Source organism: Schistocerca americana, chromosome 1, assembly GCF_021461395.2.
Source record: "Schistocerca americana isolate TAMUIC-IGC-003095 chromosome 1, iqSchAmer2.1, whole genome shotgun sequence".
Taxonomy (NCBI): domain Eukaryota; kingdom Metazoa; phylum Arthropoda; class Insecta; order Orthoptera; family Acrididae; genus Schistocerca; species Schistocerca americana.
The window spans coordinates 77960627-77975616 of record NC_060119.1 but is presented as its reverse complement, the minus strand read 5'-3'; the positions used below and the strand labels follow the sequence as shown (position 1 = coordinate 77975616).

Sequence of the window (14990 nt, the reverse complement as noted above, 5' to 3'; positions counted from 1 at the left end):
CCAACGTGCTCTACAGAGTGTCAACAAGTTTTCTTGGCCTGCTCGATCGCCAGCACTGTCTCTGATCGAGCACATGTGGGACATCATCGGCCAACAACTCGAACGTCATCCATAAACAGCATTAACCGTCCGTGTTTTGGCCGACCAATAGAAACAGGCACAGAACTCTATCCTACAATTTGAGAACCGGCACCTATAAAGCACAGCGCATACACGTTTGCACATTTGCATTCAACTTCCTGGTGGTAACACCAGATCTTAATATACCAAACTAAACTCCCTCCCAACACGTCTCGGAAGACTCAATGGTACTGACAGACGGCCATGTTATCCTCAGCCTATAGGCGTCACTAAATGCGGAATCTGGGGGAGGGGGGAGCATGAGGTCAGCACACTGCTCTGCCGCCATTGTCAATTTTGCGGGCCGAAGTCGCTACTTCTCAGTCAAGAAGCTCCTCAATTTTCCTCACAAGGGCTGAGTGCACCGAAGTTCTTGCAAAGTCAGACAGCGCATTCGCTGATCCGATGGAAACCGGTGCTACCATTGCGGCAAGGCCATTGGCTGTCAGTAATGTATTAACATTTCAAATTTGCAATGGCTAATTTTGCACTTATATTAACCTGTAACTTGCAATTTTAATCGCTTAAAGGTTTTACCTAGGCAAATGTATTATTGGACTTTCATTCAAAAAAGTGTTTCAGATGTCTCTGAGCACTATGGGATTTAACTTCTGAGGTCATCAGTCCCCTAGAACCCAGAACTACTTAAACACAACTAACCTAAGAACATCACACACATCCATGCCCAAGGCAGGATTCGAACCTGCGACCGTTGTGCTCGCGCGGTTCAAGACTGTAGCGCCTAGAATCGCTCGGCCACCCCGGCCGGCGAAATTTTAGTACTCTACAGTAATTACTTTTTGATGTTGTGATTTTTTTCTGTCTGTGTATATGAGTTTCTGTTGTAAGAGCATGCCAGTTTCTAATATGACTGCACTGCAATTGTTTGTTTACGACTATGTGCAGTGTATTAAATCCAACGCGTATGTTGCTCTCGTACTCGCGAACCCTTTTCCGTATGATGATATCTGTATGAGTTCTGCCTAGATGTCGAAATAAAGGGAAGAAAATTAAATTGTACCATAGTTCCTCCCTGAATAACAGCAGAATCCCAGAGATTTCTGGACTCAGCAATGGTGGTTATCATCTGCTATATTCCTCAAACTCTAAACACAATGTTTCCCCTAGGAAATATAGGAATCCATATACAAGGCGATACAGCTGCACCTACTGCTCTCGTTTTGTGCAGCGCACAGTGTTATTTCTGACCTTAACAACCACGTGCCAAGTTTTCATTTTCTCAATGGGACCTTTTCTGTAGGAAATGTAATCTAGTGGATTTTGTACCAGGATATGTTTCTAGAGGCCGTAGTTTTCGAGTTATTCAAGAAAAGAGCACACAAAAGGCCTTCAAAGGCGCCCCCAGTCCCACACTCAACCGCCACTGGTCAGGATTTCAAGTTCGTGCTCATGGCACTTCCCCCTACCATTGCACAAAAATTTGCGCCTGCACGAACTATTTGCCGCAGTCCAACTTTTTTGGTCTTCATTGGCTGTCCTTATTATGCCACCGGCATAGTTGCGCACTCAGAAATTGTAAAAATTGATGTTTATGTATATTTCACCTAACAGTCTTGTGAGTGTTAGCAGCATAAAATAAATAATTTATCGGTTTACTCGTCAGCCTTCTGACTACGAAACTACCGTGCTTGTAAGTGTCAAGTTTGGAAACAAGTGCCAATGTAGTTTTAGTGCAACGATTGCGGAAGTCATTCATGGGGACGTTTATATTAATAATAATAACGACATAGCCGACCATGCTGGTGCTATAATAGTCCAATCAATGGAGACCAAAAAGGTCGAGTATCGGGAACACCTCGTATAGTCGAAAATTTTCGTACACTGATGGGAGAAAGTGCCACGACCACCATACCAGAAATTCTGACTGGTGCCGGATGGGTTTGGTGGTGGAAGTGCATCTGAGGTGCACTTCTGTTTTGTGACAATCTCGTGTGTGGTTATTGAAGGCCAGATACAACACTGCTTGTTGCGTAAAACGACAGCAGTAGGGGCAGCGGAGCCACTACCATTCTAGTTGCCCCAGTATTTCTATTACGCTTTTGTACAAGCTACACCGACGTATTATGATACTACCAGTGCGTGTCTAACTTCTGTTTATGTCTGTTGTCATGACTACTTGATAACAATTCCAAACACTGCAGCAGTGCTCTCCAAATGGTCGCAGTAGCGTCCTGTGTCCCATTTCCTTTACAGATGAACTGCCGTTTGCCTGCACTCTTACAACAAAGAAGCGTAAGTCAAAACTTCTCTGCTTTCTCTTGACGTATACGCGAGCTTCTCGCCAGACTGGGAATATACGAAGGATGTCTAAGCACCACCGTGTCGTCCTCTGCGTTGCAGCGTCATGCAGAAGAAGTATGTAAGGGTATGTGGTGAGCACACAGTTCTCCTGGCCGTTTTGCCGACTTTCCAGACCTTGGAGCAGATACTACTTGATCAAGTATCTCCTCAATTGGCATCAAGAAGCTGACAGCACCCCGTACCAGCCCTCCCACAAAGGAAAATACCTTGGCATTTACTGGAATCGAACCCGGGTCATTCGCATCACAGTCTACCGCACTGAGCACTCAGCTACGAATGCTGACTGATGCGTATACAGTTAATAATAAAAATATAGCGATCTTTATTGCTGTGAGAAACTTGAAATTAAAAATAAAAAATTAGAAAAAATTGTGAAATGTTTTGTGAAATACTTTGTCTAAAATTAAGAAATAAAGTATGAGTAGTAGTAAAATGGAAACTGAACACCTGTGACAACAAGACGATGCAACGGTTCCATTCAAAAGGAATCAACAAACGTGCTAAGGCATTTATCACACTGTGGGATGAGACGATCAAGTCTTGTTTTGTAGAACACAGTCGACCTCTGACGGATCGAAAACCGCACCCACTCTTGCACTTCCTCGTTCGGCTGAATCCGTCGTCCACGCATCTATTTCTGCAAGTCGCCAAAGATGAGAAAATCACACGGTGAATGATCTGGGCTCAACAGAAGATGTTGCAGTGTTTCCCAAGCAAATCGCTCAAGTGTAGAGTCCGTGAGACTGGCAGTGTGGGGGCGGGCGTGACAGTGCAGCAGGATATTTCAGTCCGACAGCATTCCTGGAAGTGTTGACTTTGCGGCACTTCGCAGTTTCTGTAAGTGTCTCGATAGCTCTGCGCACTAATTGTAGATCTCGACGGGCACATGGCGACTGCATTGGAAGACGAAGGTCGTCGTGGCTGTACCGAAACTTGTGTGGACAACTTAGGATTTCTTTCTCGGGGTACATGTGGAAACTTAGGATTTCTTTCTTGGGGTACATGTGGAATGTTCCATTGTTGGCTTTGCCTTTTCCCTCGGGCTGTCGGAATGCTGTTGGACAGATTCATCGCGTTTCACGGCAGCTCCTACGCCCTCACTGCCAATCGGACGAAGGCTGCACTTCAGCGATCTGGTTGGGAAAGACGCAACACCTTCCGTACGGCCCGTATCTTCCATCATGTGGTTGTTACATCCTTGCGAACCTGCAGAAAGACATGCGTGGACGTCGGTTTCATTCGCCGACCGCTTTCTGCGAAACAGTATTGAATTGTCTTGTCTCCCAGTTGGATAAAAGTTTTAACGCGTCTCGTGATTTCATCTGGAAAGAACCGTCCCATGGTCACGTTGTGGCGGGTGTTCGGTTTTCATTTGATAGCTCCTTTCGAGAAACGCTGGACGCGCCTTTGAACGTTGCTCGAAGTCATGTGCAGCAAATAAAGTGCTGACTGACAATTTGAAGTTACTTCGCACCGTAAAGAATACTGGAGGTTGTTCATCTGGTGGACTTCCACTCGATGGTTTCCTTACGCCACTGAAGCGTGAACTGAGCCGTCGTAAAAATTGCTGTTTTGAAGAGCGCGCCGCAGCGTGTAGTGTGAAGCAGTCGCCCTCCGTTTCTGGCGTGGGCATCCTTGTGGCAATCGTAGCTTTGGTGTCTCCCTCTGGTGGGAAAGGGGAGAGGCTGCTGTTCACGTGCATTTAAGGGGAGCTACGAGCTCGCCAGTGAGTCAGTCTGGGTCAGTCTCTCGTCCGCAGCTTGCTAGTCTATCTCTGGTCCGCATTTGTTAGGAAGTTCGTGTCTGTCTGTCGTTCGGATCAACCTTTAAAGCCGGCAAAATGAGAGTCTTTCCACTCCGCCAGTAAGAGAACTCGCCCGGTCGGGGCTTCGTTCCTGCATCTGAGTCTGTGCGTGAGGCCGCCAGTCTGCTCGAGTTTGCTCAGGCAATGATCATTGGCGGTTGGATCGATCGGTTGGTCGGTCGCGCACTGGCACACAAGATGACTTGCCCGTCTTGAGCGTCGACGCCTGTGAGGTCACCACGTGAATCCAGTGGGGTCCCGGCGTATAGCGAGGGGTAGAGACTTCGCGGTCGACACGAGAGTAACAGGAGTCAACCCACGACATCAGTCTGGCCGGTGCGAGCTGCGACGCCGTGAGACGGGAGACAGGCGCGTCTTCCTGCATCCGTTGAAGCGGCTGGCAGCAGACGGTTCGGGAGAGCTATTTGGGGGTGCTACGCCAGGTCTTCTCGAAAAATCGCAGTTTATTGGAAATTAAGTGATTAGTGATATGTTGTTTCATTTACTGTTGTTAAATTCTACTTGTTTTCTTGGTGAGGTCACCAATCGTTTTGATTTGGGGTCGTACCACCATTCTTCTCCGTTTGCCCACCCGCGGGAAGGTGGTTGTTTATAAATTGGGTGGTCCTTTTTTCCCTTGTGGAGTAGGGCGGGTTAGAGCAACCTGCGGTTCTCATTGTTCGGTAATCTCCCTATCAATCTACTGTACGTTAGTAGCTGCCTCTGTCATGTTTGTCGAATTTGGTGTGTTAACGAATTTATTGCTTGGAGTCTAATCGCCTAATACCTGAAATATGTTTTGATCTTTGGAAACTTTGATATTATTGCCTATGATCTTGAGAGGCGGTATCTGTGTGCTGTAGAGCATCTTAACTATTGTTTTGGCCAACCTTGTAGAATTTTATATAAGATTGCATTTCATGGGCTTTTATTTAAATGATCACTTTAGTATATAAAGTTGCCACCTTTTCACCGTAAGACTTTTCTCAGAAGTTAAAATAAAGTTGCACCTTCGGTGGCCAGGTTAATATTTTAATTGTTAGTGTTTTGTACCTTTTCATTTCCATCCCTCCTGCGGGGGGGTGCATAGTTTGTGTGCTTGTGTATATTGTTAAAGCTCTTAGTTTAAAGTAATCTGGTGTGTTGCAGATTTGCACCAGTGTAGTCTTTCAGAGGCTGTTGTGAGTGGTCGTAACTACGGCCGTGTCAAAAGGTAGCGGCAAGTTTCTCTGCACGAAAGCTCATACAGTCAAAACTTGTTTCTTTCTGCCTCTGAATAAATTGTAACTTTGATATTTAGAGGGTGCTTTCTGATTATAATTTTAAATCTGTTTCATTTAAATAATGCTTTTATGCACTATTAAAGTGAATAAAAATCCCACTTATTAAAAGGAATTTGGTTATGATTTCATCAGTTACTCCCTGGAAACTACTTCCATGCTTACATAGTGCGATTAAATGTGTTAATGTTCTTGATGAATCGGTAGTAAATAAAATAAATTCTTAAGAATATTCTTTGAAAATAAATCACGGTTCATGAACATTTCAGGTTATGCACATAATGTCAAGCATATTTCAAAGGTTCGTCAAAGTTTCTCTAATCAGTTTTATTTCCAAGTAGTAATAACTATTGTATACACCTTTAATTGCATACAAAAAAGCGTTTTTTTGGTCTGTTTTAACTCCGCTGACAAGGTATGAATAAGCAAAATATTAAAAAATCACTTGCAATGTAGGCGCTTTACCGCTACCCACCTTGAGTCCCCTGTGCTGGAAGTGGCCGAAGTCTTTGAGGAGGCAGCTCTTGATGAGCTCTGGGTCTCTGACGACCAGCATTGGTCTCAGGGATATGAAGATCCCGCCGTAAGGGTGAGGGTCCAGGCGCCGGTACAGCTCCAGTAGGCCTTCACCGAAATGTTTGCGGTTCAGAAGTATGTCCTTGCAGTTGCCGAAGATCGACTGCGTCTCGAGAGACGGCACTCCACGGCGTTCCCAGTAGCCATAGAACCACCTGCAGGCGAGGACGACCAGCGTGACCACGAGGGCCGCAGCAGCCACCACGTCTCCCAGGCAGGACCCGGTGAGGGACATCGTTCCGAACTCTGCGAAAGCAAGACGTGCGAGGTTAGTACCGTGTCTGTTCATCCAACTGGATTAGGCGGTCGTGCGGTGCGTGAGGTATGCTTGATTGTGTGTTTGTGAAGGTTATAAACATATGTGTGTGTGTGTATGTTTGTGTGGTGTCTTTTAGTGACAAAAGCTGTGGCCGAAAGTTTTATGTGAATGTTTTTTAATTGTGCCTGTCTGCAACTTGATGTGTCTTCCTTAAGGTAAATAGCAATTTCCTTTTCCTTGAGTTTTGACAATATTTCTGTTCCATTTGATTTCACTATCCTAGCCAGCCGGTGTGGCCGAGCGGTTCTAGGCCCTTCAGTCGGGAACCACGTGGCTGCTACGGTCGAAGTTTCGAATCCTGCCTCGGGCATGGATGTGTGTGATGTCTTTAGGTTAGTTACGTTTAAGTACACTACTGGTCATTAAAATTGCTACACAAAGAAGAAATGCAGATGATAAACGGGTATTGATTGAACATATATATTATATTAGAACTAACATGTGATTACATTTTCACGAAATTTGGCTGCATAGATCCTGAGAAATCAGTACCCAGAACAACCACCTCTGGCCGTAATGATACGCCTGGGCACTGAGTCAAACAGAGTGTGGATGGAGTGTACAGGTACAGTTGCCTATGCAGCTTCAACACGATACCACACTTCATCAAGAGCGGTGATTGGCGCATTGTGAGGAGCCAGTTGCTCGGCCACCATTGACCTGATGTTTTCAATTGGTGAGAGATCTGGAGAATTTGCTGGCCAGTGCAGCAGTCGAACATTTTCTGTATCCAGAAAGACCCATACAGGACCTGCAACTTGCGGTCGTGCAGTATCCTGCTGAAATGTAGGGTTTCGCAGGGATCGAATGAAGGGTAGAGCCACGGGTCGTAACACACCTGAAACGTAACGTCCAGTGTGAACAAGAGGGGACCGAGACGTGTAACGAATGGCACCCCATACCATCACGCCGGGTGATACGCCAGTATGGCGATGACGATTACACGCTTCCAATGTGCGTTCACCGCGATGTCGCCAAACAGGAATGCGACCATCATGGTGCTGTAAAAAGAACCTGGATTCATCCGAAGAAATGACGTTTTGCCATTCGTGCACCCAGGTTTGTCGTTGAGTACACCAACGCAGGCGCTCCTGTCTGTGATGCAGCGTCAAAGGTAACAGCAGCCATGGTCTCCGAGCTGACAGTCCATTCTGTTGCAAACTTCGTCGACCTGTTCGTGCAGAGGGTTGTTGTCTTGCAAACGTCCCCATCTGTTACTCAGGGATCGAGAGGTGGCTGCATGATCCGTTACAGCCATGCGGATGAGATGCCTGTCATCTCGACTGCTAGTGATACGAGGCCGTTGGTATCCAGCACGGCGTTCCGTATTACCCTCCTGAAGCCACCGATTCCATATTTTGCTAACAGTCATTGGATCTCGACCAACGCGAGCAGCAATGTCGCGGTACGATAAAACGCAATCGCGATAGGCTACAATCAGACCTTTATCAAAGTCGGAAGCGTGATGGTACGAATTTCGTCACCTTACACGAGGCACCACGACAACGTTTCACCAGGCAACGCCGGTCAACTGCTGTTTGTGTACGAGAAATCGGTTGGGAAATTTACTCGTGTCAGCACGTTGTATGTGTCGTCATGTGCGCCAGCCTTGTGTGAATGCTCTTAAAAGCTAATCATTTGCATATCACAGCATCTTCTTCCTGTCGGCTAAATTTCGCGTCTGAAGCTCGTCCTCTTTGTGGTGTAGCAATTTTAATGGCCAGTAGTGTAGTTCTATGTCCAGGGACTGATGGCCTCAGATGTTAAGTCACATAGTGCTTAGAGCAATTTGAACCATTTTCACTTTCCTATTTGTGATGCGTAGTAGAGTAACAAGATTTTATCGACTGCAACGCTTTTAAATTTAAGTCATATTATACCTTAGAACATGTTATCTCTTTTGGACAAATATTAATTTTTCCGGACTATTATTTGTGATGTATGAGAAAGACTGAAGAACACGATAAGAAAATGCCACCATTTAAAAATGGAATAAGAAAAGATATCTAATTTCTGTTACTGGGCGCCCTATCTGCGAATGTCTGAAAAACGTACCGAGGTACAACACCGCCATGTCTTTCTGGGACCGAGTTTTGATACAGATACCATGTGGATGACTGCCCTACAACTTGGCGGTTTTTCGAAGTCCACGTGCCACATGATATGCCTCCTGTTAAGCACTATTTTGACGATGGACTAGTACCAATAGAAGCTCACATTTATACGATACATAGTACGACGTTTACCGCTTGCGAGCCGTTATTAACTTTCTCAGCAATTAACATTGTTGACTATCGATAAGCTACGACTTCCAGGCTAGGTAATACGCCACCATCTACCACTGTCGCTCCTCATTGGCCACATTGTTCTCTCGCTCGTTTCATCCCTATAATTCCTTTCCACACTTCAAAACACTTGACTAGCATTCCGAAGGGCGACGGTTCAATCCCGCGTCCGGCCATCATGATTTAGGTTTTCCGTGATTTCCCTAAGTCGCTCCAGGCAAATGCCGGGATGGTTCCTTTGAAAGGGCACGGCCGACTTCCTTCCCCGTCCTTCTCTAATCTGATGAGACCAAAGATCTTCCCCCAAACAACCCAACCCAACCCCACTCTTCAAAACATATTCATTTTATAATTTGTCTTTCATCGTACTTTTGTTAACCAGCGTAATGAAATGACCAAACTAGTGCACTGTTTTTCTCTGATAATTAATTCTTTCTTAAAATACACTGCCTGAACGAGAAAGTGAACCACCCAGAAAACATCGTCAGATCTCAATGAAACATTGTACACTTACACACAATCGGGATGTGTGCCAATGATTAGAGTTTGAACTCTCTGGGACGGATGTTATATATATAGCCGGCCGCGGTGGTCTCGCGGTTAAGGCGCTCAGTTCGGAACCGCGCGACTGCTACGGTCGCAGGTTCGAATCCTGCCTCGGCCATGGATGTGTGTGATGTCCTTAGGTTAGTTAGGTTTAAGTAGTTCTAAGTTCTAGGGGACTGATGACCACAGAAGTTAAGTCCCATAGTGCTCAGAGCCATTTGAACCATTTTTTGAACGGATGTTATAAACACCAGAGTACATTAGTGTTTTTTCTGTTTAATGTTGTTACCAGGCCTGGTAGCGTTTAAGGGGCGTGACAGCATCTGATCTTTAGCGATCACTGTGAAGATGCCGCGTACTCGTATGAGACAGCGTTATCAGTACCTAAAAGTGTCATCCTTAATAGTGTGTGTCTTCACCACGGACGGCAATACATGCTCTACAATGACCTCCTATGCTGACCGCTTGGTTACTAAGGAGTTATTGTGGCACGGATTTCCTTGCCTCCATGAAAGCCGTTGACAAATGCTAAATGGTCGTTTGTACATTTTGAACCGTTGCAATACGTCTCGCCAACGCATCCCACACTTGCTCAGTGGGATTTAAGTCGAGGGAATTAGTAGGCAAGTCGATTAACTGAATATCCTCTGGTTCCAAGTGTTCGTCCTCCTCCTGCATTGTTCCATACCGATCAGTGTTCCGGAAACACTATAACAAGGCGATACTTGGGAGCACATAATGTACCGAGGAAAGTTGTCATTTCGCTCGTCCAAGTATTATGGTGTGAGGAGGCATAATGTTTCATGGATGTGCTGACTTCGAAATCTTTGAATAAAGTGCGCTCACCGTTCTAAATGATTATGACACAGTATTTCTTCCCCATGCGCGACTTTTCAGATGTGCATTCGCGCTGACTCCAGTTTTATGGATGACAATGAGTAATTACATCGAGTATCACAGGAGGAAGAGCTCTTGGAATCAGGGGATATTTAAAGAATGGACAGAGCTACTGCCCCCTCCCCCTCCCCCCGACTTAACATCATCGAGTACATATGGGCTGTTTTGGGGAGACGTATCCACATGTCCCAAACCCACCATCGAGGTCAAGTCACCCGTGCTCGTCGAGGATTGGAACGTCATACCATCAGATTGAAATGTTGTGGTCTGCTCCGTATATTTTGTATAGTGCGGTGTGCCCGTCGACTGGGGTTTAGCAATCGTTCAGGAACGCTGCCTGCCACACTTGCAAACAAACAACCAAGCAAGCAGTTCTATGGTTTGATAGAATACGACACAATCGCACAACTGTTATAATGATAATTATTCATGCTGCTAAGTGCTTATTCATTTGAAGTTTCATTGTCGACAAAACTATATTCAATTAGAATTAGTAGAATGGAATATTTAATAGCACAGGAAAGGACACAGCTAACTTGCTAGATAAAAACAAAAGACTATCTTTCTCGTAATGGCTGCTGTATTAAATTGGAACACTGTCACAGTGAGTCTGCGATTCAGTGAGCTACAGTCCTACGACCATACTTATTATAGTGAAAAATGTCGCCTCATCAGAATGCTGTAGGAGGAAATTACGGAGTGAGGAAAAGTTATGTTCAAAATAGTAACTTATTTGTGCTCAATCAATATTGCTCAAGTTTTGGTGGCTCTAATTTATAATAACTTTCATCAAAAAGGTAAATATCAATAGAGATACAATTTCAAGGTCTTTTTTCAATATTGCTCAAGTTGAGGATGTATTAATTCACCATTAGTCTCGTGAAAAAGTGACTAAGGCAGACATTGACAGAAGCCATCGGGTGGGACGGAAACTAACAGGTGCTACCAAATCTCGTCCAATAATAGTTAAATTTGTCTCATACCGAAAAACGGCAGAGATCTTTACCCAGAAGAAGAAGTTAGCAAGGACAGGGCTTACAATAAGGGAAGATCTGACATACTAACGGCTAAAGATTTTAAACAGTGCCATATCCAGTTTCGGTCTTCAGAATGTGTGGACTCAGGATGGCAGAGTAACGATCAAGACAGCAGCTGGAAAGGAGACAGTCACAAACATGACAGAACTGAATAGTATTGTGAAGCTGTTCGAGACAAAAGTGCAAACTTAACACCGTTTGCAAATTGTAACATCCCCTATACTCAGATATACTGTCTTGCACCTGTATTAACTTTTTAATTTTTCCCGTATTTGTACCTTCAACTAACTGCTTTTGTAATTGTATTAACATTGTATTATTTTTTGTACCTGTAGCTCTAACGTTTACTTGATTTTAGTTACTGCTAATACTATTTTTATTTGCTCAGTTTATTCTCATCCATTCTGTAATAGTAACATTGCAATTATTAGTCTCACCTTTAGTTCATTAATTACCCATCTTGTCGGTTTAAATTGTTCATAACAAAAATTACTATGAGTACCACTTTAGTAAATTTCAATTTAATTTTAGCTTCCTGTGATAATCACTATCAGTATCACTTTAGTAAGTTTCAATTTAATTGTAGCTTCCTACGACAGCTCACTTCTCTCTGCTGGGAGCATCGGCCTTTTAAATCACTCCCCTTTTCCTTATATCCACTCTAAGCTGTTTCAAATACACTAATTACATTTCAGCTCTTACTACAAAAGATACACAGTGACACACAGCCGTCACTGTTTTGGTGATATTCTCCTTGCACCGAATACCACTACTCCATTTTCTATACCCCTGCAACCTCAGGAAATCTCTTTCGATCGCCTTTCTTTCTGTTTTCGCGGAGTCACAAACAGGGCGCGCCAAATCTCGGACACCCCCGTGGAATGTCACTTGGCGGAAGCGTGCCTAACAAAGGGACAAACCAGTCTACGACCCTACACCAGGCTGCTCAACGGAACGCGTCAAAGCTTTTGATAGCGCACTGCAACATCCAGTCTCTATCCGCAAAATAATGGCTCAAATTGCTCTGAGCACTGTGGGACTCAACTGCTGTGGTCATCAGTCCCCTAGAACTTAGAACTACTTAAACCTAACTAACCTAAGGACGCCACACACATCCATGCCCGAGGCAGGATTCGAGCCTGCGACCGTAGTGGCCGCGCGATTGCAGACTGTAGCGCCTAGAACTGCTTGGCCACTCCGGCCGGCCTCTATCTGCACATTACGAACTTAGCCTCCTCTTCACCCAACTAAACTACCACGTAATTCTCTTATCCCATACGTGATTAAAACTAAAATATCCTCTGCATCTATTCATCTACCAGGGTAGACATTTCTTAGGGCAGACACATCAAAAAAGCGAGGTTGCGGGGTCGGCGCGTATATACGAACAAATCTCAAAGCGAAAATCTTATGTACGTCAAACCCTGCTGAAGAAAAAGGGGTTGAATTCATGTTCATTGAATATACAAAGTCGGAAGTGTTGACTGGTGTCGTGTACAAGCCGCCAAAAAAAAAGCTCAATGAGTTCCTTTCAAGTGTAATTACATTCACTTCAGTGTCAATACGAACATAGTGGGTGACTTGAACATAGACCTGCTCAGAGACACTCCCTCCGCAATAAACCTAAGAAGATTGTTTAGTTGCAATAATATGAATATTCTTCCATTACATCATACACACTATACGGTGCACAGTCATACTGTTATAGACGTAATCGCAACGAAACAGACAAAGTAAGAGAAGTTAGTCAAACCTCTGGCCTCAGGCCTCTCAGCACATGATGTAATGTTCCTGGCCTACTCTGTGCAGCCTCCAAAGGTCAAATCGCGTTACATAACTTGTAGGAACATGAAAGTTATTGATCTTGACGCTCTAACAGCCGATTGCTCAAAAATCTCATGGCATCAAATAATCAGAGAACCTACAATCGATAGCAAAATTAATGAACTTGGTGATAAACTCAGTGCCCTCTATGACAAATATGCACCTGTAAGCACAATCCGTGTAAGAAAATCTCCTGCTCCATGGCTAACAGCTGATTTACGTCAAATGATGAATAATAGGAATGCTGACTACAGGCGTTTCAAGGCAGATTTGAAACCAGAGCGTTTGAAGAATGTAGAAAGCTACACTGTTAGCTTTGCAATGCATTCGCAATGCTAAAATCAGGCACGCTCGCTCCCATGTACGCAGCGATCTGACGTCCACGACTCTATGGAATAATCTCCGTAGCTTGGGGGTCAGAAAGGCAAAATCGGAAACTGCTTTTCGTGTCTCAGCTAACGAATTAAATTAATTTTTCTCTGCACCTCTGAATACCCATACAGCTGATAATTACCGTCCACAAGAATTCCCTAACTGGATAACTAACAACGATACCTCCAATCTAAAACTCGTAACAATAAATACGGCAAGAAAAGCAATAATGAGAATCACTTCTGATGCGGTAGGCAATGACAGTATCAGTATAACCATGATTAAGAATGTTGCCGATATCTTAGTACCTGTCTTAACTGACATATTTAATTTTTCCCTCATGAACGGAATATATCCCACTGCATGGAAAAGAAGCATAATTAGACCCATCCCTAAGATCGATAACCCACAAGTGTCTAATGATTACCAACCATTTAGCATACTGCCTGCCATTTCCAAAGTGCTTGAATATATTGTTCATGATCAAATCACTGAACACCTCCATGAATTCAGCTTAAATTTCAATCCGGTTCCTGTAAACACCACAGCACAAACTCTGCTATAATTAAAGTAACTGATGACCTGAAATATGCCATCGACAGCCCAAAGGCAGCAATATTGACGCTACTAGACTTCAGCAAAGCTTTTGACACTGTTAGCTTTGACACATTGCTCAGAAAAATGCAGCAGCTTGATTTCTCAGATAGTGCAATGAGTTGGTTTGAAAGCTACCTAAAAGACAGACAGCAATGTGTTGTCTGTGCAAATGAAAAATCTTCCTGGAAACACGTCTCCTTGGGAGTGCCACAAGGATCAGTCTTAGGACTACTTTTGTATTCTTTATATGTCAACGATATTTCGTCTGTTCAGTCCTTCTGTAAATATCATTTCTTTGCCGTCGACGTCCAGCTCTACGTAAGCGCCAGACCTGAAGATATAAACACTGCAATCGCTCAGATGAATGATGATCTGTCTTCAGTAGTGACATGGGCGAAAAACCTGGGGCTCAAACTAAATGCAAAAACGACAGAAGTAATCTTAATAGCCCATCAGAAATTAATAAGTTCTTATTTCCGCAAACAGTTGCCTCCTATTCTGCCCGACGGTATTCCAATACCATATCAGGAAACAATTAAGAACTTGGGTGTAACTTTGGATGAGCATCTCAACTAGGCAGAGAATATAGTCACAGAGTGCCGGAAGACGTCAGCTTGTCTCTATGCTCTCAAAAAGTTTCGGAACGTATTTCCACCGGATGCGAAACGCCAGCTTGTGCAAGCACTCGTTCTATCGAACCTCCACTATTGTGATCTAATTCAACAAGGCATGAGTAGTAAAAACCAAAGACGGTTAGAACTAACCATGAATGCCTGTGTGCATTACACCTGTAACATTCGCCGATATGATCATGTTAGTGCTTCATACTCCCAGCTAGGGTGGCTGCGGCCGGACAAGTTGCGTGGCTACCACACCCTGTGTCTACTTCACCGACTCCTCGTCGCGCAAGCACCCCAGTACCTTGCTTCAGAGATTAAACACCTTTCATGCCATCATAATCGAAACACGAGGTCACTGTTATTTGGTATCCTAACTGCCCACTAACAAAAC

The 14990-nt window shown here is 44.2% G+C and overlaps 1 protein-coding gene across 2 annotated transcripts in view; it reads right to left on the bottom strand.

Annotated features, from left to right (window-relative positions):
- The window catches only part of LOC124620392 (probable cytochrome P450 6a13), a 112606-nt gene that overhangs the window by 67338 nt on the left and 30278 nt on the right, over positions 1-14990 (bottom strand). For both annotated transcript variants that reach the window (XM_047147065.1, XM_047147066.1), the window contains exon 2: positions 6002-6348. In XM_047147065.1, coding sequence (XP_047003021.1) covers positions 6002-6337 — 336 coding nt within the window. In that variant the 5' untranslated portion in view covers positions 6338-6348. The remainder of the gene's footprint in view (positions 1-6001; positions 6349-14990) is intronic.